This window comes from Symsagittifera roscoffensis, chromosome 10 (genome assembly GCF_963678635.1).
Source record: "Symsagittifera roscoffensis chromosome 10, txSymRosc1.1, whole genome shotgun sequence".
Lineage (NCBI taxonomy): Eukaryota > Metazoa > Xenacoelomorpha > Acoela > Convolutidae > Symsagittifera > Symsagittifera roscoffensis.
The window spans coordinates 23721562-23744420 of record NC_087071.1 but is presented as its reverse complement, the minus strand read 5'-3'; the positions used below and the strand labels follow the sequence as shown (position 1 = coordinate 23744420).

Here is a 22859-nt window from a genome sequence, read left to right as displayed (position 1 = left end):
CAAGTAACTTCAGCACTTACAAATAAGTGGGTTGTTAGTTAGATGGATCATGATTGGTTAATATTAAATACTTTACATTGGTAAAACATTTAATTTATCCAATCATAAAATATAGTTTAGATCAGGTTCCACCCATCCGGGTTTTACAGAGTTTTTTAGAACAGTTCTTTTGTAGTTCAAGGATGGATGATGGACGTTGGTATTTGGCGAACATCATTTTTCTTTTGTTTCCTTTTTGTTAAGGAAGTTCCAGGGATCTGGAATTGAGGACACAAGACGTTGTGTTCTTCTTGTGACAACGACTGAGTCTCTGCAACAGCATCAATTCTGGTTTCAGAATGGTTGGCTATGTCAGGTTTTTCTGTTCTTCGGAGAGAACTTCTTTTGTGTTTGATCTAGCTCGGGAATGGCGTGGAGATTGTGCGTGGAGGGGATGCCTGGTTACTCGGATCTGTACGTATACTTGAACATCGAGGTGGTCATTGGTCTAGTTCAATGAAGTCCTTTTCTGCGAGGTCAAGTCGTACTCTAAATCCTTTGAGTTGTGATTGTGAGCGGCATATCGATTATAGTTGGTCATTCTCTCTCGAGTGTAGTGAGGTCGTCTTGTCTTTTGATGTTCGTCCTTGGTGTTGTATTCTGATCTATATATTGCATCATGTGATTTTACATTTTATAAAACTTTTATTAATTTAATATTTTTTAATTATGATTTTAGTTAGTTGTTTTCACAAAAGCTTTTTGTTTTAGTTCGGTTATTTTGAAGAGTTACTCACCCTTGAGTAGCTCTTATTAAAAATAAAGGTGTGGTCACAAAGCGTGGATGTAGCACGGTGGGTTAGGCCGGCTATAGAGCATGCTCAGGACGTCCTTTCCTGGTGGGTTAGGCCAGGTGTGGGAGTATGATTTCATGCGGTTTTTATGAGGGGTCCTGTTATGTGACAACATTTTATGTTGGGTTTGTTGTGGTTTTACTTATGTTTTGTTGGTTATGTACTTTTTCCAAAAAGCAAATTGTTTGTGGTATGGGTTTGTCTTTTGACTTTTTTGTGTTTTATTATTTCTTTCTAAGACTTTGTAATAGTCTTCAAAAGAATAAATTATCCAGTTTTAAACTGGGTTAATCCGGTTTGGGTACCGTTGGTTTCCTTTTCTTAGTCATGCTGTTATTTTATGATTTGTGGTATTTAGTAAGCTGCGTTGGTTAGTTTTGTTTAGTATATGATTCCTTTCCAACCGGGTTAAAGGAAAGTTTGAAACTTGTTATTATTTGTTAGAGTTGTTGAGTGTGAAAACTTGAAACTGAAATTCATTATTTTAAACAATTCTTCGTGGGCGAGCTGTGCGAGTGTGGATAGAATTTCTGTGCGAATGAATGAAAATATCAAAAGGTTAGTACTGCAATTGCATTTTATTAATTTACTGCATAGAATTTGGAAATTTACTGCTAGTAATGGGGGAATTTTAAGATACAAATTTTCATCATATGTAGATTTACTGCTTTTAGGGGAAAATTTTATAAATTAATTTACTGCATTGGTATTATATTTATTTAATTGTTGGTGCAAAAGTTAAATAGGGTTTTAAATAGTTTTGAAGAAGTTTGCTATTTTTTATTTTTCTTTTGTGAATTTTTCAGATGATTGAAGATGAAGGCTAAAAATCTAAAGAAAACATGAATAAGGAATGGTGAGTTTTTCAATATTTTAATTAGTTAGTAATATTCATTTAGTTCATACTTACCTGTTAGTCGTCGGGGAAAAAACCGTGGGGGAAGATATCGTGAATTAGTTCTGAAGTTGTTAGTAGTTTAGCTAAGATGCGGATGATATTTTTAGTTTGAAGTAGTGGCCAAAGCAATTGAAGTGCCTTAATAGTGGTTAGTTCTTCAGTGCCTACTGCAAACTCATAAGGTGTGTTTTGTATTAAGTTATATAACTTGTGGTTAAATTTAGTGTTGTGGATGAATTCTAAAATGGGGATTTCTATAGGCTGTACAAACTCGTGCGGGATAAGGAAGGGTCGGGATTCTTCTGCGTTGAAGGTCTTGGTGATGGGGCAGAAAATATACATTTAGGTTATGGGGTCATAATTACGAAGAATACCATGAAGGTTAGTATTTTTAATACAATATGTGAAATTTAGGAAATACGGTGAAGTGTATTTTGAATTGATGAATTGAAAGCGATGGTGTGGTTGTCTAGAGGGTGTGTGGAGGTCAAAGTGATTTTGGATGAAACGATAGTAACTGTATGTATGTGTTTGTTTAGTTCGCAACATAATATCGTGTGAGCAGTGTAAATCTCTTTCGTGTGGTGCAAGGAAATGAAAGGTTAGTGAAAAGATTTGGAAGCGTTCTTTAAAACTTTCGTACGCTTGTGTGCTTGTTAGTGCTTCTGAAATAATGTGATCAAACTTTCGGTCGAAGATGTTTAGTGTAAATACATATGGTGTCTTGATGAAAAATTTCTCGGTGATTTGTGGGTTAGCGAAGCGATCGTCGTCTAAGAATTGATCTTGGTTAGCTCTGATGATGTTGTGATCATAGTATTCTAGTGTGTATTCGTTAGCTCTAGGTGCAGTGTGTATTTTTAGTGATTTTTTATATCCAACGTAAGTAAATTGTCTAGCGGTGAGTGGTGTAGTTAGTCGATATAGCATGTCTTTGTTTCGGTCTATATCAATGGATGTGTTAGTTAAAGGTAAGCAAAGAGGGTTAGTGAAATGATAGTATGAGGTCCAAGAGAGAGTGGGCATTAAAACGTATTCGTCTACAAAGTTGCGTGTTTCGTTAGCGTCATGAGGGGTGTTTAAGGTGTATTGTGGAAATGAGGGTAAAGTGATGGCTAAAAATTCTCTAGTGTTAGTATGTTGGGGGTGGTTGATGTATTCTCGGGCTGTTCCTGGTTTTGCTGGGAAAGGATGGTTGGGGAACTTTCTTTTAAAAGTGCGATAAGCTCTATTAGTGTTGAGTGAGGATTCAGTTGATGTGGATGATGGTGCTAATGATTCGGTATAATTTGAAGAGGGTGTAGGGGGATTGGATGAATTTGTAGTGGAGGAGATTTGGTTTATGGTCGGGGTGTTAAGGTGGTAGGGTTGTTGTTGGAGGGTAATAAAATTGTCTAGCTCTGGGGAGATTCGGGGGGTGTCTGGAGATGATTGGTCAGAATGGTATGAGGAGTAGGTTGGGGTAACTTGGGAAGCATAAGAGGGTGTAGGAGTGATTGGGTCAGGGTTATTTGATAATATGGGTTGAAAAGGAGGTTGAGAAAAATGAGAAGGGTTATGAAAATTATTGGATGGAGATGGTTCTGAGTCGGCAAATTCGTCGGGGGTTTCAATATTCGGGTTATTTAGCTGTGAAATGGAGTATAAAACTGAAATTTGTGAGTTAGTGTCGGAATTCATGCCTGATGTTACATTGCTAGATGGAAAATCGGGTGGCGGAAAAGCAAAAAGTGGTATTATTGGGATTGAAGAGGTAAGGTTGGTTGGATGGGAATTTGATCGATGGAGTGATCCAAGTTGGCGGCTCATCGTGGGCTAAAAAAATTATTATTTTGAGATTGAAAAGCGGTGGTATGGGGCTGTTCAATAATTTGTTCATAAGTATTATCATCTTGTGATGGATGTGTCATTATATGTTGGACGGGACTTTGTGATGTGGTGAGTCGAAAATTTGGATTATGTGTGATTGCTAAATTTCTAAAATTTCGCGGGGCTAGGGATAGTGGATGGTTATTTGGTAGGGGTGGTAATTGTGGTGCCGTTGGCTGTGTGTCGACATTGTTATGTTCTTCGTCGTATGTATTTTGTCGTGTTGTTATTTTTGTGTTATATTCTTTTATTTGTGCGTCTAAAAGAATTTTGTTTATAGATGTGGAAAAAATTCCAAAAAATCCTGCAAAGAGTATGCGTGCTACGCTTGCTTGTCTGTTTACTTGTGTGTGTATAGCACATGTATTGTAGATTCCTTTTAAGAGTGAGAAAAGAAATCCAATAAAGTTAAACATTGCGTATAAAATAGTCAATTTTTCTAAGATGTAGTAGGGCCATCCTAGAAAATCTAGGATCTCATTTTTGAGTGTAACAAAGCTAAAAATGTTAATTGGTGATATATCTTGGGGACGGTATTTTTCGCCGTTTAGATATATATAATCTTTTATGTCTTTAAAATATCCGCTATAGTCTTGCGTGTAGATATCGGCAAATCCTGCGGTTTCTGCAAGTTTGCGTAAGTTTTGGTCTATTGATTGTCTTTGTATAGTGTCCATTTGTGTTAATAATTCTTGGAATTGTTGTGTTCTAATGTGATGTTGAATATCTGATTTTGAATAGATTCCTATTGATTGTAAGTCTATATTTGGGTTTCGAGCAATAGCGCGAATGCTTTCTGGTGAAAATTTTTTGAGTGATTGCATTAATGTGGGATATGGAGTGAGAAGATAATATTTGTTTTCATCAGGGTTTAGTTGTACTACATTGTGGCTATTTTCTGATCCACATGGGACTGCGGTATCCCAGAAATATGTTCTTCGTGAAAGTGTATCCACGAAATGTACTTTATTCTTATAAAAGATAGGAATTCTTTTATAACATCGTTTATCTTCAAAAACGTATAGTGGTGATACTTTTTTAGTACAAGTATAAAACCATAAGATGTTTCCTTCGTAGTCTAAAAAATTTGATCTATTTCCTGATAATAAGTATCCTGCGTAGGGTATTTTTAATACTGCTAGTGCAAGTGATTGTAGTATTTGTGTTCGTTCTAATTCGCATAGTTGATGTAGTGTTTCTAATTCAGAGAGTGACATTTCTTGAAAAATGCGGCTAATTGTATAGTCTAGTTTCATATCCAAATGAATATCATAGTGGATATTACCAAAATATGTAGTATTCATTAGTGATAATTCTTGTAAGCGTGTGCTTCTGGTGTCATAAGGTTTTAGATGTCCACCAGGTTGTCCGTTGCTTTTTTCAAAATTAACTGGTATATAGGATGTTCCTTCGTTTAGAGGATGACCTGTGGCGTATGGGTCGATTTTTACTTTACCAGTGGTCATGTCGAATCCTTTTTCATATTCAACTAATATTTCAGAGTATTGTGTTCTGTGAAGTGGATTCCTGTATTTACATGCAAGTTCTGTTTCTTGATATATTTGAAAACGTGTCAATTTATTTTCTATATTGTCTATGTTTCGAAAATCGGAACTTAGTTTGCGTGATGGATGGACTTGTTCATATGGAATTGATTGTATGAAATATTTTTCGTGAAATTTTATCATACGAGCGTGTATTTTTGCTACTTGAAATGTTGTACATGTGTCTTCGGGGAACCAAACAATTGTTGCTTGTGTTCTCGTTGTAGGGTCGCAATATCCTTGATCATTTTTACAAGGTAGTCGGATTCCTTGATAGATCATTGTATTATCAGATAAATCTCGTGTGAGTTGTATTTTTTCGAGTTGTATTTTCCAATCGAAAAACATTATTTCTTGGTATCCTTTATTTTTCGTGTCTGCTTTGCAGTTTGATGGGTTATTTATACCAATGTGTGGTATCCAGTGTTTATCATGTAGGTCATAGGTTAATCGTCCGTGTGCGCCGTTATACGGGTATTTTTCGTCTAGTCTTATATGTCCTTGGTGTCTTTCAAGTTGTGATTGATGTACAGAGTCTGAAAAAACTTGAAAATTAACTAATTTTCTTTGGGAGTTTTTATTTTTTGTGATGTTTAGTCTAAGTAATTCATTTTTACAATCGTCGGGATTGAGATGTAAAAGACGTTCTATATTACTTTGGTAGAATGATTCATGGTCAAGTCGGTTTTTGTTTCCGTTCGAGACTTGTGAACAATGTACTTTCTTTTCGGAAAATGTTGCTGTGAATTTATAACCTGTAACTGTTGTTGCTCGGGCTTTTGAATAGAGTGTTGCTATTATATCTGTGGTTTCTATAGCTTGTGGTTCTGTTTCACATTGTGATACCTGATTGATTGCATATTTATGTAGTGTTTTTTGTTCATTTTCTTCGCAATCGTAATGTGTTACTAATAAATCTTGTGGTCCTGTACGAGGGGAAGGGTTTATATTTTGATTTGAGGTTATTAGAAAAAGGGTTTGGAGAAAAATTAATAATTTTAGAATATACATGTGTATGATAATCCTGAGTATGGATTATAAAATGTAATGTAACCAATTGTGTTTTTAGTGTATCTGTCGTATTTGTATATTACTTCAGTAGTTATAAACGGTGGTGGTAGTGATTGAGCTGTTATGTTAGGTGGATTTAATGGGTAGGGATGTTGGGTAATATTATTTAACTTAACTGTGATTTCAAATTTTAATTGTAAACTGTTTTGTTGGAGTATTTGAATATTGTGATCACGGATATCGTTGTGAATATCTTGGCGATATTGTAATCTATTAAGTGCCCAGTTATGAAGGCGGTTACTTTCTTGATGTTGTCCAAATAGTGGTGGAGGTGCTGTGAATGTATTCCAATCTAATCTTAAAGGAATATTTATTGATGATTGTTCTCGATATCTGGCGTCGAGATTATTTGGAAAATTTAAGTTAAAGGGTAGTGGTGAAAATTGACTTATTGATGGTGTTGATGGTAGTGATAATGTTTCTGGTAGTGATGAGGATGTTGTTGTATCCGTAGAAATATCTATGGGGTCATTGACTAAATTTGGTTCACCTTGTGTGAATGAATTTGTAGTCCCATATGGCAGTCGTGATGTTAGGTTTGGGGGGTTAAAGGGATTTTCACGTATCTGTTCAGATGTTGGTGTTGAACCTAAGTAGTCTGAAGGTAGACTTGACGTGCTTCGTTGTGAAAAAAGTGTAGGAGTTTCTGGTGTGATACCAGTGGTGTTTTCTGGAGTGGTTTGTGTTGGGGATTGAGGTATATCAAAATGAACTCGGGGAGTTTGAAAATTTCTATTTCGTCGAGGATGTATAATTTGTCTATTTATTTCTGCTGTGTTTTGGTTTTGACTAAGGTTTCGTATTCTACTTAGTTCTTGTGGTAGTGTTGGGTAAAGATTATATGTTGGTTCACTTAGGGATGCTTGTCGTTGAACTGGTTCTAGTGGTTCAGATAAACGAGCGTGCCTTTCTTCAAAGGTGTATGGATTGTCTTGAAAAGAAATTCGTGTAGATGTTTGAGGGTTTTGAGTAGTTGAAGGTGGTGTTGGATTATCTTGGGATGATGTCGGTGAAGACTGATTCTGTGACTGTTGGGTAGCAATTTTTGATGGATTTTTAAATTGTTACTTTAGTGAGAGGGTTTATGTTTATTATAATATTCTTCTAAAAAAAGAATTAGAAAAATTGTTGCTAGGGCAAATGTAATGATTGCTTTCTTTATACATTTACATATTGTCAAAATGAGGGATGATAGAAATGTTATGAAAATTACAAACAATAAAAAAATATCAGTTCTACTGAAAATTGTTCGTATCATTTAGACAAGTTGTTAAAATCGTACCTGTGGATATATTCAAGGGTTTTGGAAAGTTGGAGGAATAGTTCAGTTATTGTGTAGAAAATTAAAAAAGTGTTACAAAAAATTATTATGATTATTAGAAAAGATTCGATGATATCAAAAAGAAAGATTATAAAGACTTGAAGTATTGAAAAAAATGTTTAAAATTGATAAATATTTGAGCGACTGTTTGAGAGAAAAGCATTTAAGAAATGATCTCTTTGTCGAATATTTTTTGCTGTTTGAGGCGATTTTCTAGTGTGGTCGAATTATTTATTAGTTTTTTGACAAGTGGGTTGAGTTTCGTAAAAAATTGTTGGGGGCAATTTTCATGGTGACTGGGAGGTCGTCTTTTTCTTTATTTTTGTTTGTCAAATGATCCGGGGTATGGTGAGATTTTTATACTTTAGGCTAATTAAAATCTTCATTTTGTGACTTTAGGCTAAGTTATCAAATTTGTTTTGGGGGTATTCGTGGTCTGAGTTGGGGAAATATTGTTGATCTTTGGGTTATTAGATAAGGGAGGGGTACGGTATTATGGTGATATTTATTTTAGCTGTCAAGTTGGAGTGGTTTGCTTATTTTTGACCTGGAGGTTGTAAAGTTATAGTTAGAGATGTGCCTGGAGTTCTAGATTATTCGTCTAATTGATCTTAGTTTGAGTTAGAGAAAATGGCGGATTGGATGAATCCTATTGGTCTATTTTGAACTAGAATTATTGCGTACTTGTGAGCATGTTATTTTGAAAAATGGAAATGAAAAATGTTACGGAGGTTTCAAGATTGTGAAGTATAAAATTTTAAAATTACTTTTTAAATTCTACTTTCTTTAATATTTTAGATTGGGGGATGAACATTTTGTAGTTTTTACGTGGTTGATTTCGGAGTCTTGTTGTCTTTCTATGTTCTGATTTGTCTATTTCTTCTTGGGGTATTATTTGTTCTGTCATTTTTCTATTTTTTCTTTGTTTTGGAGATTCTTTATGGTTTTGTGTATTGTTTTTGGTAGCGATTGGTTTTGTGTTTTGATTTTCGGTGGGGTTATCATTTTGTTCTGTGTTTTTCAGATGTGGTTCGTTTTGAATAATTTTTAATCCTGTGAAAGAATATAATTGGGTTAATTCGCGGAGTGCGTATTCTTTTGGGTAATAAGGTAATAGGTTGTTTCGATGCTGAACGATTTCTTTTTTGTTTGAGTCGATAATTTTATATGTGACATCTGTGGGTTTTGCAATTATTTGATAGGGTCCTTTTCGGAGGGGTTGTAATTTTTTAGAAATTCCTTTTTGAGTATTAAAATTAGGTATTAAAACAAATGTTCCAATTTTTAAATCGGAAGCTGGTGTAAAACGTGAATTGATTTGTTCATTTATGTTTTGTCTTTGTAATAACTTTTTCGTTATTTTTTGGTAAATTTCATTGTGTTTCTTATCTCTATTTAAAATCCATTCGGTGTGTGTACCGGAGGCTAATTTAAGGATTTGTGGGTGATGAAAATGATCTTCATCGTGCGTATGTAATGGTAGGTTATAACAAATTGAGTCTTTATTTGGTTGACAATAACCTTGTGCGTTTTTATGGGAATTTGCTGTAAACATTATTGGTTTGCGTGGCTTTTGGTTGAAAACCATTTCGTATGGTGACATTCCTAAAGTTGTCGTGATTTGTGAATTATATGCTAATGGAAATAATTTTACATCTGCTGACCATTCGGTATATTTGGTATCATTTCCGTTGATGATACATCTAAGATATTCTTGTAGTGAACGGTTCATACCTTCGACTAAGCCGTTTGTCCAAGGTGCATGAGATGTACGTGGTTTGTGTTTAATGTTGTATAAATGACATAGTGTTATTATTTCATTATTTATGAATTCTGTACCATTGTCTGTGACTAAAATTTCTGGTAGTCCAAATTTTGCTATCCAGTGTTCATAAAGTGTTGTGTATGCGTAATAAGCGTTACAATGTGGTACTGGGTTAAGTGCTACATAATGTGTAAATGCGTCAACAATTACCATAATGTAGGAGTTTCCTTCTGATGAGGGTGAAATTGGTCCTTTAGTATCAAATGAGATACGATGATTAAAGTATAAACTTTGTCCTTTAAAATCTTGTTTTTGTGCTATTTGTTTTTGATTTGGGTAAGGTTTATTTAATTGACATACTATACAATCATTGCATAGTACTTTTATCCAAATTGGTGCATTTGGGAAGTAAAAATTTTGTATAAAATTTGAATATGTTTTCTCTGATCCAGAGTGTCCTTTAATGTTTTGTGTATGTGAAATATTAAAAGCTATAAGAATCATACTTATAGGGAGACAGGGAACTGTAGATTCATTAAGGTTGTACTCTAAAAGGTCTGTATTTTCGTTAATTGTTGTATTGTTAAACTTGCGAAAGTATCGGAGGAGTGTTTTGTTTCCTAGAATGGTTGAATCTGCTTTGATAGGTTTAGTTTTATATTTGTGCCATGATTTTAGTTGTCGAATTACTGGGTCAAGGTTTTGATATTGTTTCAGTGTTGAAATTGTAATTGTTTCTGTTGGGGGGAGAAAAATGTTTTCGATTTCTAATTTAGATAATGGTATTGTATCAAGTGGGTCGTGAAGGTCAAAAACTTGATTTATTGTGTATTTTGAATCATTTGTTTGTGGTCCTGATAAATTTATTTTATCAGTTAAATCTTCTTTTTCAATTAGTGGAAAATGGTCTTTTTTAGGTAGGTGTTGTTTTGTTCGTTTTTGTTGGGTGTTATTTTTTATCCATTGAGAATATGGAATTGGTTTAAAAGTTGATGTTCCAAGTAGGTCAACTTCATAATGATTATTTTGACAATCTAAATAAAGTGGGAAATGTTGTAAATTATTTATTTGTGATTGTTCAATATCAGTTTTTACTGCATATTTGCATTCTAATCGAGGTGATGTTTCGTTTTCTGCAAGGTAGAATTTTATATTTTTGGGTATTTCAACTGTTGTTTTTCGTGTAAATAATTCAGGTGGTGTATTTCGACTTAAGGTGTCTGGTAATGCAAGATTTTTTCCTGCAGTCCAAACTATATGTAAGTTTGGAAATTTCATTAGAATTAGTTGAAATCTGTAAACTCGGTGGTTTGGGTTAGATTTCTGTGTAAAAAGAAAGATGATTGGTTTGTGGTCTGTGAACAAAACTGTGGGATGTTTTGATCCAAGTATCAGAAATTCATATTCTGTAAGTGTATATATTATGGCTGTACATTCTCTCATTAGAGTTGAGAGTCGTAGCTCTGCTTGAGTGAATAATCGAGAATTTGCTGATATGAGGTTCATTTTATTTGTACCATTATGTGATTGTAATAATGCTGCGCCGATGCCAAAGTTCGAAGCATCGCACATTGCATAAAATGGTTGATCAGGGTCTGGAATTGTGTTTGAAATTTGTTCAGTTAAAAGTTTCTTTATTTCTTCGAATCGTGTTTGATGTTCTGTATTCCATTCAAAGTTGTTTTGTTGTCTAAGGATGTTATAAAATGGTCGTAGGTATAATTGCATTTTATAAACATATTTACTTAAAAAGTTTAACATTCCAAGGAACTCTTGGATTTTCTTTTTATTTGTTGGTGGTTGAAGTTTTTGAATAGCGTCAATGCGTGATTTCAGTGGAGTGATTGTTTTTCTTTCTATATTATGTCCTAAGAATTTAACTCTAGTCAAAAAGAAGTGTGATTTATCGGGGGCGGCCTTCAGATTTTCGTTCTGAAGTATTTGGTGATATGTTTCTAAAACTTTGAACATTTCGTCTTTTGTTTGTGATTGCATAAAAACATCGTCTAAATAGGTGATTGCGTTTTTCTTGAGTATTAGTGGTCTAAAAATTTTGCTCATAAAGGCTGAAAATGCTGCTGGTCCTATGGATATTCCATAGAATAAGCGGTTGAATTCATATTGTTGGTTTCCGATAACAAATTGTGTTAAACGTCGTGATTGTTCATCTAGTGGCATTTGATTGTATGCACTATTCATGTCGGCGGTTGTGAAGTATTTGCCGTTTATTTTTGTTAAAATAACTTGTATTGGTTCAATGGGCCAATTACATTTTGATTCATCTATGAGTGAATTGAGGTATCTAGCATCGAGAACGATTTTTAACGATTCTCCTTTAGCTAGAATGATAACGGGGTTGATGAATGTGTTGCCTTTTGGTTGTTCTTCTTTATTAACCGGTGATATAATGTTGTATTGCTCTAAAATATCGAGTAATCTGTTTACTTTATCATGTAAGTGAATTGGTACTTTACTTGCTCTTTGTTTTTTGAAAACTGCGTCTGGTTTTAATGGGAGATGTAGTGATGAACTGATTTTGCCAACATCGAATTTTGATGTTGCATAGACTGATGAATATTGAATTAGCTGTTTGGCTAACTTTTCAAATTCGTCTTGTGTTATTTGTGAATGTTGGAAATTAAACATTGTTAAAAATTTCTGTTGGTTCTCTGTGTAGTTACTGATGTTGAATGTAGGTTTGAAATATGGAGTTTTTGTGAAATAATCCGTATTTCTGTTTTCGTTACTTATTATATTATTGATAGATAATTCTTCATTAAGAATTGTAGATTGGCAAATATCTAGTAATTGGAGTATATTATTTACGCGATAGGCTTTTTCGTGTATTGGTGATATTGTTGCGTTGGTTTCACAATATCCTAAAAGTCCTAATGGTAATGTTACTTGGTAAGGTGTGTTGTTATAGACATGTAAGGAGATGATATCTGAATTCGAATTTTTCAAATATTTTATTGAAGAGATTGTGATTTTGAAAAATTTATGAATCGGTTTGAATTCAAAATCTGACATATAAAATTTTTGTTTGTTTTGTGCTTTATCATATTGGTGAACTTGTTTGATTGAAAAATTATAGATGTTTCCTGATAGTGGTTTCAGGTGTTTTCTTTGTTGGTTAAATATCGGATAAAATTTTGAAAAGAATGGTGGTTGTTTATTCAATCTTTGAAAAAATGTTAAGGATGTTTCTTTTGTTTTTGTATATTTATCTTTGATTAATATTTTACTATTTAGTATGTTAATTGTTGGTATATACTTTGAAATAAATGGTATTCCAATGATATTATATTTAATATCGGTGATATGGAATATTTGTTTAAATGGCTTATTTAAAATTTTACTTTGTTCCATTGTTCTGGTAGGGAGGAGAAATAATTGGATTTTTCCGTAGTTTATCAATGTTGATCCTTGTGCTGTCGCTAGTTTGCTGGAGGTTTCAAGAGGTGTTAGCTTTGGGTGTAAGATTTTTATTTCATTCCATGTGGGAATGTTTATTATGTTTGATTCTGCTCCTGAATCAATTAAAAAATCTATTTCAAGGTCTGGTGGTTGAAATTCTTTATTTCTTGGGCTTTCTAAGAGAAATGGTATTGTCCAAATTTTTTCTTTGGGTTGTTCTTTTTGTATATTTTGATAAATGTGGTTTGTATTCAAGCATTTTGTTTTGGTATTTTTATTGGTTTGATTTGTAGTGTTTATCTCATTTGTTTCTTGCGTCGTTGGTGTGGAATTTATGGGTGTAGTGTAATGATTTTGAAGAATTTGTGATTGATTTTCATATATATGTGATGGAAAGGGTTGTTCATATATGACAGATTCATAGTCATTTTCGACTTTTATCATATTGATATCAAGAGTGTTTTCAGTATCACTTTCTGAATCTGATGATGTACAGTTTATTTGATTGAGTTGTAACGTATCAGTTACTGTGTCATCAATACCTGGAGGGTCTGATGTTGTTTCTGGGTTAGCTTGTACTTGATTGATTTGTCTTTGATGTTTAGGTGTACTGCTTCTGTGACGATTATTAGAGTTATTGTTGTGATTATTATTTCGGTGTGGTGATTGGGAATAATTTCGATAGCGATTATTATAACTTGGGTGTCGGTTTTGTGAATTATTTCGCGATCTGTTTTGGTAATTATTGTTTGGTCTGTTATAGTTCGATCTATTATATGAGTTATTCCTTGATCGGTTGTTCGGGTAATTCTGGTTTCGGTTGTTTGAATAACTTCTGTTTCGATTATAGGAGTAGTTTCTATTCCTATTGTATGATGAATTTCGTGATTGGTTGTTTGGATAATAGTTATTTCTTGATTGAGAATTAGATCTAGAAACAAATCGTTGTGTATTTGAATTTGATCTGGAGTAGTTATTTCGACTATTCGGTCTATTGTAGTGATTTTGTGATGAATTATACGTGTTTCTTCGTTCTGGTGATCTTCCTCTATAACTTGAGTTATATGGAGATTGATTTCTTGTATAGCTTGTATTGTTTGGGAGTGGTTTTCCTGAACTGTTGTTGCTGTATACATTTTTGTTTGGTAGGTTTTGATCTTTTTTCATGTATTGATAAAATGATTTATTTGGTTCTTTGTATTTTTGAGGTTTATTTTGACTATCTTGTTGTTTTTGTCTACATTCGGAAATACTATGTCCGTATCGTCGGCAATAATTACACCATTTTTTGAAAGATGGTTTGCCTTTAAAGTTCGGGTTCTTTTCGTAAATATTGAGTATTTCAGTGATTTTTTCAACGAGATCTGTTTCTGATTCTTGTATATTATTAATATTAGTGGGAGTCGTTTCAATTTTGTTAACGTATTGTAATTTCAGATTTTCCGTTTCTTCTAATTTCATTGTGATTTCTGCTTGTTCTAGTTTGTCTACTAGTTTTCTAAAATCTAAATCGGGTTCTCGAATTGAAGAAGGATGTGATGCTCTCTTTTTTATTGCTATTTTCCTTAATTGTGGTGTTAAGGTCATCATTAAGATTTCTGTCATCTTAGTGTTTTTATAGTCATGTGTATTTAGTGAATATGCTTTTCGAACTAGTGTTTCGATTCTTACTGCTATTTGCTTGATGGTTTCGTTTGGTAATCTGCGAATTTCATTACATAAAACTCTTTGTTGTTGTTTGTTTCTTTCGGAGTCAAACATTTTTGAAAATTCTTGTGTAAATCTTTTCCAGTTTGATTTTATTTCTTGAGGTAGTACTGAAAACCATTTTTGGGCTGCGCCATCTAAGGTTGTTTGTATCAACGCTGTGCGTCGATGTATCCAGTTTTGATGTAGTGGCGTGTTAATTGGTTCAGGTCCAATATTTAAAATTAAATTTGCTGTTACTGCATTTAGGTAATCTTCTACAGAGTATTCAGGGTCTGTTCCTGTGAAAACCATTAAGGGTTTATTTGATGTTATTGATGATCCACCCATAAGGTATGGATTCATTGTCATTTGTAATGATTCAGCTGCATTTGGCATTTGAGAAAATTTTGAAAGTTGGTTTCTTGTTATTTCATGTTGTTGAAGATAATACGGGAGTGGTATTTCATTTTGCATTTGTGATGGTTGATACGAGTGTGTAGTCATTGGATTTTGTTGTTGAATTGGTTGAAAAGATTGTATATTAATTGGATTTGGTTGTTGAATTGGTTGTTGATATTGTGCATCTATTGATTGTGGAGAAAAATTTCTATGGTTTGTACGTGTTTTCTGTATTCCTTGTCTACGATATTCTTGAGTATTTGGTGCAAATATATCTGGTTGTAAGAAATCTTCATCTGAGGATAAATAATCCATTTGATAAGATGTTTGTTTTTTATTTTTATTTTGTTGAAAAAATGGGTAATTTTCACTGCGATCCTGTGGAGGATTTGGTTGAAAATTTGTGGAATTATATTGGGCCGTTGGGTTATCCCAGTTTCGAGGTTTTGTATATTGATTAAAATTTCTTTGTGGTTTATAATTTGTTTTTGATGGATGTGTATAATTATAATTATGGTCTGCAAAGTTGTTTCTAGTGAATGTTTTGCGTGTTTTTGATGGTATTGTCATGGGTTTGTATGTTTGGTAATCCATATGTGAATATTTAGGGGCAACCGAAGGTTTAACGGTTGATTGTAAGGTTACCTGTGTTTGTGAAGGATTTGTATTTCTTGGTGTTGTTAAATTTGGGCGTATTGGTGAAATACTTTGTTGTGTAGTTGTTGTGTGTACAATTTCTTCATTTATGAAGTGTGATGGTGTCTGTATATCTTGTTGAGTAAGATTCCTAGTTCCATTGAGGTTTTCATTGTGTATGACTGTAGAGTTTAAACTATTATTTTGTGTATCGGGTAAAAATGTATTATAGTTTAATGGTGTTGCATCAATTGTTAATGGTATTACTCTTACATAATCTCTTATGTAAGATATTGTACCTATTGCTTGACTTGAGATTGATTGTGGAAAGTTTATAAATACGGGATGAGACCATTCGGGGTCCCAAACATAATCTGATTGTTCTGTGATAGCTGTATCATCGTTCGAGTTTTGGGGTCTAAAATTTTTTCTTGCTTGTGCAATTAAATCAATATTGTGTGTAAAATAATCTATTATGAACCATGCTAAAATTTTTTGTAAATCGTGTTTGGTATGTTGTGAAACGTCGTCTTTCGTGAAATTTTCTTTAATGATGTTTAAATAACTAGAGAGTAGTGTGATTTCATGTCGTACTCTTAAATGTTTAGATGTTTCTGTCGGTGAGACATTTGTTAATGGGAGTTCATTTTCTAATATCGAAATATAACTATATATTAGTGCGAAAACTTCATTGGTGAAAATGGAGTTTGCTCTTTGTGAGTTATGGTATTGTATGCTTTTTATATATTCTGAAAAAACTTTTGAAAATTCTAAATCAAGGTCGTCTGTTTGAATAGTGTATGTTCTATTATTATGGTTTGGGGAAGTGAATTCTATAGAGTAGATTCCATATTGTTGTGTTATGTTGCATATATCTTTTAGATAGTGATCTATGATTTGTCTTTTGATTTTTACATCGGGGAACTCTGTTTTACATGGACTGATTCCGGGTTCAAATAAATTTACGAGTAAATTTTGACAAAATATGTGTTGTCCTCTATCAGTATCTGCATCTACTATAAAAGGAAAGATTTCATCATCATCTGGAGTTTCGTCACCTGGGGTGTGCGTTGAACTCATTTTTTCGTTCGATGACTGTTAATATGTAATTATTAATGTGTCGAATTGGTTGATTCCAGTTGTATAGATGTACTGGTTTGTGTTTATACTGCTTTTTTATTCTTCTTTTTCCTCTTTGTGATGAATTTGAAGTTGTTTCTGAGTCAGAAAAATATAATTGATCGTGTTGTGGGTAATTTTTATCTATTGATTCTTTTAGTTTGTAGAGTTCGTCTAAACTGTTGGTTTCTGATTCTGAAAATGCGTTTCGATTTTTTGAAAATCTTTTTCGTGTTATTTGTCTTTGTTTAGTGATTATTTTTCTCTTTAGTGTTTGTCGTTTTGTTCGAATGTATCCAACTGTTTGTGTATGAGGTGTGATTACAAGGTCGTATTTTTTGTTATCTATTTCACAATTGTGTAAAACGATTGTTTGTTTATTCCCTAGGTTTTTAAATGACATAAGGTTTAGGATGACGGGTGCAAAAGGTTGTTAAATGATTTCTATTTTCCTAAACTGTTAGTTCTTACGATTTTTTGGTTAGCTTAACCTGGGTCTATTTGTTTAGGGTTGGAGAGAAAAGTATATCGATTCCGAAGAATGATTTTTACTTTCTCGTGACTAGTATAAGCTAAGGTGTTAACTTACTTAATCTTACTTAGGGGTAGTGATTGTGTTCAAGGGTTGGAGAATAGTAAATCGATCCACAAGGTTCAGGTATAATTAGAACGCGAGTAGTTCGTTAGATACTATTTTAAACTTACTAAGTCTAAGATTTATCCTGGGTCTGGTAAGAGGGGGGATCAAGTGAAGGATGAATAACCGAAGTTCTTCACTGTTTATCCTAATTTGAATGATTAGTTTTGTTTAAAAATTTCTATTAGTCTTGGGTCTTTAGAAAGGGTTGGGTAGTGAATCGACGTTTGAGGTCGTTAGACACTAATTAAGTGGGTGGGGGAGAACAAAGTTGTTCTGTTTGATCCAAGGATAAGCCTTGATGATCAAATTTAAAATGTAATGAAGTAGAAAATGATTTAAGATCCAAGGATAAGCCTTGATGATCTGGTTTTAAAATTAAGTGACTTTAAGTTTTAATGATGTTTTAAATTTGTGTAAAGGAAAGATTTAGTATTTTATGATATTAGTGAGTTGATGATTGCTGTTATGTTTTAGGTGATGAAGCTGGAACAACAGGATGATTTATGATTACTAACCATTTATTGTCATGCTACTAATTTTTATTTTTATTTTCCAATAAATATTTTTCAAACATGTTTTGTATAATACTGCAGAATTTTAGGAAAACGATCTTAGATCTTTTTATCAATCGTTATTGTATAATATTAATTTTGTTTAGCGCCTGAAATGATTTTGAAGATTTACTTCAAGGTTTTATGTTTGCAAATGGAAATCTAAATTCATTGCAAGTAGTATTCGAAATATAAAAGTTTGTTCTGGCTTTTGCCGAACTATCATGTAACTATACGGCAAGTTTCTACTTTGTCGTATGTCGTCTTTGGTTCGATGTCTTCTTCCAATTCCGGGTAGTTCTATTATGGTTCGGAATATTGGCTCGGATCTATTGAGTCGGAGAGACATTTCAATTAAATTATTGTCGTATAACATTTTGTAAATGTTTTTGTCTAATTTCTAATCTAATTTTGGTTAATTCTAATCTAATAAGGTCTTGTTCGAGACTTATGGTCGCACCAGATGAGTTATGACTGGAGTGTAACTCATAGAGTAATTTCGGATAGGGTACACCGTCTGCTCGTCACGCTATCTTATTTTCGGCCGGATAGATTCGTGCAACTTCTTAGTCTAATACCGATCCTAATCTTACTCTTATACTATCTAGTCTCAGGTTGTTTAACTAGTCTCTGCTAGGCTCAATAGATCTAGGGTATACTGGTTTATTGCGGCTGCTGAAGTGCTCGGGAGAGTCCAACTAATTTCTAAGTTAAATTCAAATCTCTCTGGTGCTGAAATTACAAGTAACTTCAGCACTTACAAATAAGTGGGTTGTTAGTTAGATGGATCATGATTGGTTAATATTAAATACTTTACATTGGTAAAACATTTAATTTATCCAATCATAAAATATAGTTTAGATCAGGTTCCAATAGATATAAAAAAAAACACAAGGTCCGGTTCCCGGTCTTCCCCATCATTTTCACAAGGCACGCACTTCACCACTAGACCACAAACAAGGGTTTGGAAATTACTGAGGTTCCAAAATAAAGGAAGGTCAATTTCTTAATGATCCAAACAGGAAGGTCAAATTCCAGTTCCCGATTACAAATACACTTGCTCTCGCAAGTGAAAAAACCTGAAATGAACTCAAGACAACAAAATCAAATTTGTCCGAAATCAATTATTTGGTGTTTGGGTCACTGCAATCAATGTTTATATACGTATCAATATCATTGTGTCAATTTAAACTGCAATCAATGCTAATACATTGATCGCAGTTTAAATTGACACAATGCAAAAAAAACTGATTTCGGATAACTTCGATTTTCACTTCTTCAGTTCATTTCAGATTTCTATAGTTTTCAATTTTTCAATTGATTTCCCAGTAAAGTCATACAACCTTTCTCATAGTTCTCATTGGCAATTGAGAGTGACTCTTTGATTCCAATTTTCACATCTGCAGCTAGCTCTGCTGTCATCACATGTGTTTTGAACCCATACTTGGAAGAGATCAGTTGTGCCTCAGTCCAGAGGAGTATTTTGTCATTGGGAGCGAGATGTTTGGCCGATGCTTGGGCCAGCTTCTCCTCCACACGTTTCAGGGCGTAGATCCTAAAATCAAATAACTGAATAACTACAGGACAATAAAGTTGAATTCTTTTGCTAAATCCTGTCATTTTTACCGCTGCGTGCTTTGCTGTTGATTTTAGTTTCATCTGTTTGTAATTTACACTTCCAACACCAGACGAATAGTGTTTTGAATGACTTCTAAGAAAATTATTGAGCCCTTTTTTATACTGTTCTATGGATTCAGTTGATTGATATTTTTCCATTATATTCACTTAAATACGAACTTAAAAGCGGTCGCGTCGGGTTTAAAATCAAAGGATGGATCAAACCCAACTGTTCAGGCTAATTTGAAACGCGTCAACAGAAGTCCATTTGGACAGGAGTTGCTACAAGTGCACGAAAGTTTACTTTTTACCATCATTACGTTGAATTTGTTCAATATATTTGCTTCATTTGTTGGAGGAGCAAATTGGAGTTTGCAATAAACACTACAGAATAAATCTGTTCACTAAAACATGATTAAAAATCTCTTGAGTTTTCTTTATGAAATAAACATTTAGTTTGTCTTTGATTGCAAGATTTGATCAAATTTTGTCTTTGATCAAAGTTTGCGAAAATAGTCCCGCTCTGATTGAAATCAAAGATACCAATTTTACCAATGTGAACCAATCATCCAGTCAAACTGGTACTATACTAAGTGAGAGAAACAGGCAATGAACGAGTTTGGCAGAAAAATCAACTGAACGAAATCCTCGAGGGATAAAAATTATACAATGAAATAAAGGACGAAAAATTACACTTTTTGGCCAGTTGAAAGGTTGATTGGTTGAATATTTTCAGCTACTCAGCCTTTACCATCTCACTATCCAGCTTTCCTTCCACTCCAAGAATGCATTCAAAAGTAGTTTTCAGAGAGCTGCATAGTTCAAGACATATTTCTTCTACTTTTGTGGCGTTTTGATTCATTTAGCTGATTGCGTTTTCAGCGAAAAAACAAAATTTACAAATAAGTTTTTTAACATGACCATCGCACAAATATTTGGGGGAAACTTTTGTTTTACACATACGAACAAAAACTATCAATAAGCCAAACTGCAAAAACATCGAAGATTGACACGAAAGAAATCGCTAACAAAAAATGTTTATACCAGGCCAAAGACTCATTATTGCGACAGTTTTTTGTGAAATTGTATTTCGTCAATATTGGGTGGCAAACAACACAAGCCAAGCTATAGCTTATTTCGGTCACTTTCTGTGACGCAGTCGGAACAAATAACAACAACAAGTCTTCCTGTTTTTTTTTCTAGTTTCGCCAGCTAACATCTTGACTTCTGAAAATTCATTTTATTGTTTTTCGGCATTTTTTCTCAGACAAAAAGTTACAAATTCTATGAAAACTCCAAGGAAACCGTTCTTTTTTTAAAAAAAAACTTGTTTTATACGATTCACTCAGCAGTTGATAGAATTCTCCATTGATTACTGTGAGCTTGATATTGAATCTAGTACCTTTCAATAGGCGAAACTTTCTCTTGTCCATGAATCGGATACTCGTCCAATACACTGGGATAATCATCGTGAGATCCGAACTCAGTAAAGAACAAACTCCCCTCGGTTGCTCTACCATAGACACTAGCTTGAAGTTTACCATTCAGAGCATCCTGATTGGTCAACTCTCCCGTGTTCTGACCGGTTAGTTTGCCAGCCAACCATATTTCGCATCCCCGGTAGAATGTGACAAATGAAGTTGTGCTGATGTCGGACACTTGGAGTTCGGGCATCGATATTATAATATTGCGCAGGAGAGGTTGAGAATAGGAGAGAAAGTAGTCTAAAAAACAACTCTAGACATGAAGTTCAAATGCCACATTGAGGCATCACAAACATAGTAAGAAAGAGGATTGCTGGAAAAAAATGAAAAACATCAAAAATTTTAAATCTCTCGAAATATAACAGAAGCTCATTGTCGTACATATTAAATATAACAGAAGCCCGTTTTAAAGAAAATATACATAACACTGGGAAAACTAATTTGATACAATTACTTATGATCAGTAATGTCCAATATAACCAATTGGTTAAAAAATGGTTTGTTAAACTGATTTGACCAATAACCAATTGGTTAACCCGATTTGATTGAAAACAGGTCTTATTTAACCAATTAATATTGACTCATATGTTAGTTTTTCAGTGTATTCTGAATCTAAGTATTCTGAATCTGAGTGTATTCTGAATCTAAGTAAGGCCAAGGAATCATTTTTTTCCACGCCACTCCAAACCTTCACTCAGTCGTGCTCCATCAATGGATAATTGGCAATTTTGGCAATTGATTCATGAATTAATGGTTAAAAATTGGTTTATCTTTTTTAAAACTGGACATCACTGGTTATGATAGCGAAAAAAAAAACGTTCTTGATTTGCATTAATTCGGCATTAGTTGAAAGTCGAAATATACCCAAAGTCGGCCTAAAAGGTCGAGTACGTTCCGAAAACAGTTCAAATACAAGAAGAAAAAATATTCTAAGCTTATCGTTGTTATTGTAGCTACAACTATCTCTAAGCCGAACTTCCTATTGAATAGGAAGATCGACTATTTTGGAATAATAGAAAAATTGTTAGCGACATTATGCTTATGCCTGGTCATGGTAATGTCATCTCGTCGTCAGGCCTGCAGTTCCCTCACTTTTTCTAGCGGCAACACCGACGTACAAGGAGAAATGCCCTTTCCAGAGAGATAGCCTTAACTAAATAAGAAATAAGAGAAACGAACTATGCTAAGACAGGCTGCAAGGCCTTTCATAGATCCTCAGCGAATCTCAGAAATGGCAATTAATATTTATTATTTTTAACGTGGTGGTTTCGAAGCTTTCTCAGTAGCACACTCAAGAGAAAGACGTGGATGAGAAAATGCTATATGTTTTTCTTTTAAGCAGAGAGCTGAGTAAATTACAAGCTGAGCTATTACATGGGAAGCGGGAATTTCCGAGAAAGCGAGGAGACCCAAAAAAACTCCCGTGAATGTGTGTAATTAGTGGCAGAAGTCTGGCAGCTTCCTCGGTATTCTCCCACAAGATTTCGATGGTGCGCATGCCATTAGCGCATGAATTGAAAACTCAACCAAAATCAAGTTCCCAAACTACATAACTTCTAACTTTAAACTCAAAACGCAATGCTACTAATTTGCCTGAATTCAGATCTCATAGATGTCTTCAAACTAAAAACTAAGTATTTCAAATGTCACCCTTTTTCTAAACGTTCTAATTTCTTCTGTTTCTCTAGTTAATTAATAACTGCCTCCTTCTAGACAACTTAACCTTTCCGTTTCACAAATAATCTTAGTGTTGTTGCCAGGTACTTGCACAAAGACAGGGCCATTGGCACCCCACTATCAGAAGATTTTTAAGATATCTTCGGCGGGAAGCGGTCCTAAAAATAGTATGCAATGTAGACTGCTTGCAACACTACGTTGCAAGCAGACTCATAAAGCAAGCAGTTGCTGTTCAAGCCAAGATCATTCAAAAGAAACTCGTCTACTGCCAACTCTGCTAGTGAAATTTCTATGACCATCGTTTCAACTTGGCTGTGTCTGTCTGTTAC

The 22859-nt window shown here is 33.8% G+C and overlaps 1 protein-coding gene across 1 annotated transcript in view; it reads right to left on the bottom strand.

Annotated features, from left to right (window-relative positions):
• The window catches only part of LOC134855384 (inter-alpha-trypsin inhibitor heavy chain H3-like), a 109806-nt gene that overhangs the window by 4221 nt on the left and 82726 nt on the right, over nt 1-22859 (bottom strand). Inside the window, exons 10-11 of the mRNA XM_063871889.1 lie at nt 20772-21093; nt 19096-19307 (exon numbers count right to left, since the gene is read on the bottom strand). Of these exons, the coding sequence (XP_063727959.1) occupies nt 19096-19307; nt 20772-21093 (534 nt within the window). The remainder of the gene's footprint in view (nt 1-19095; nt 19308-20771; nt 21094-22859) is intronic.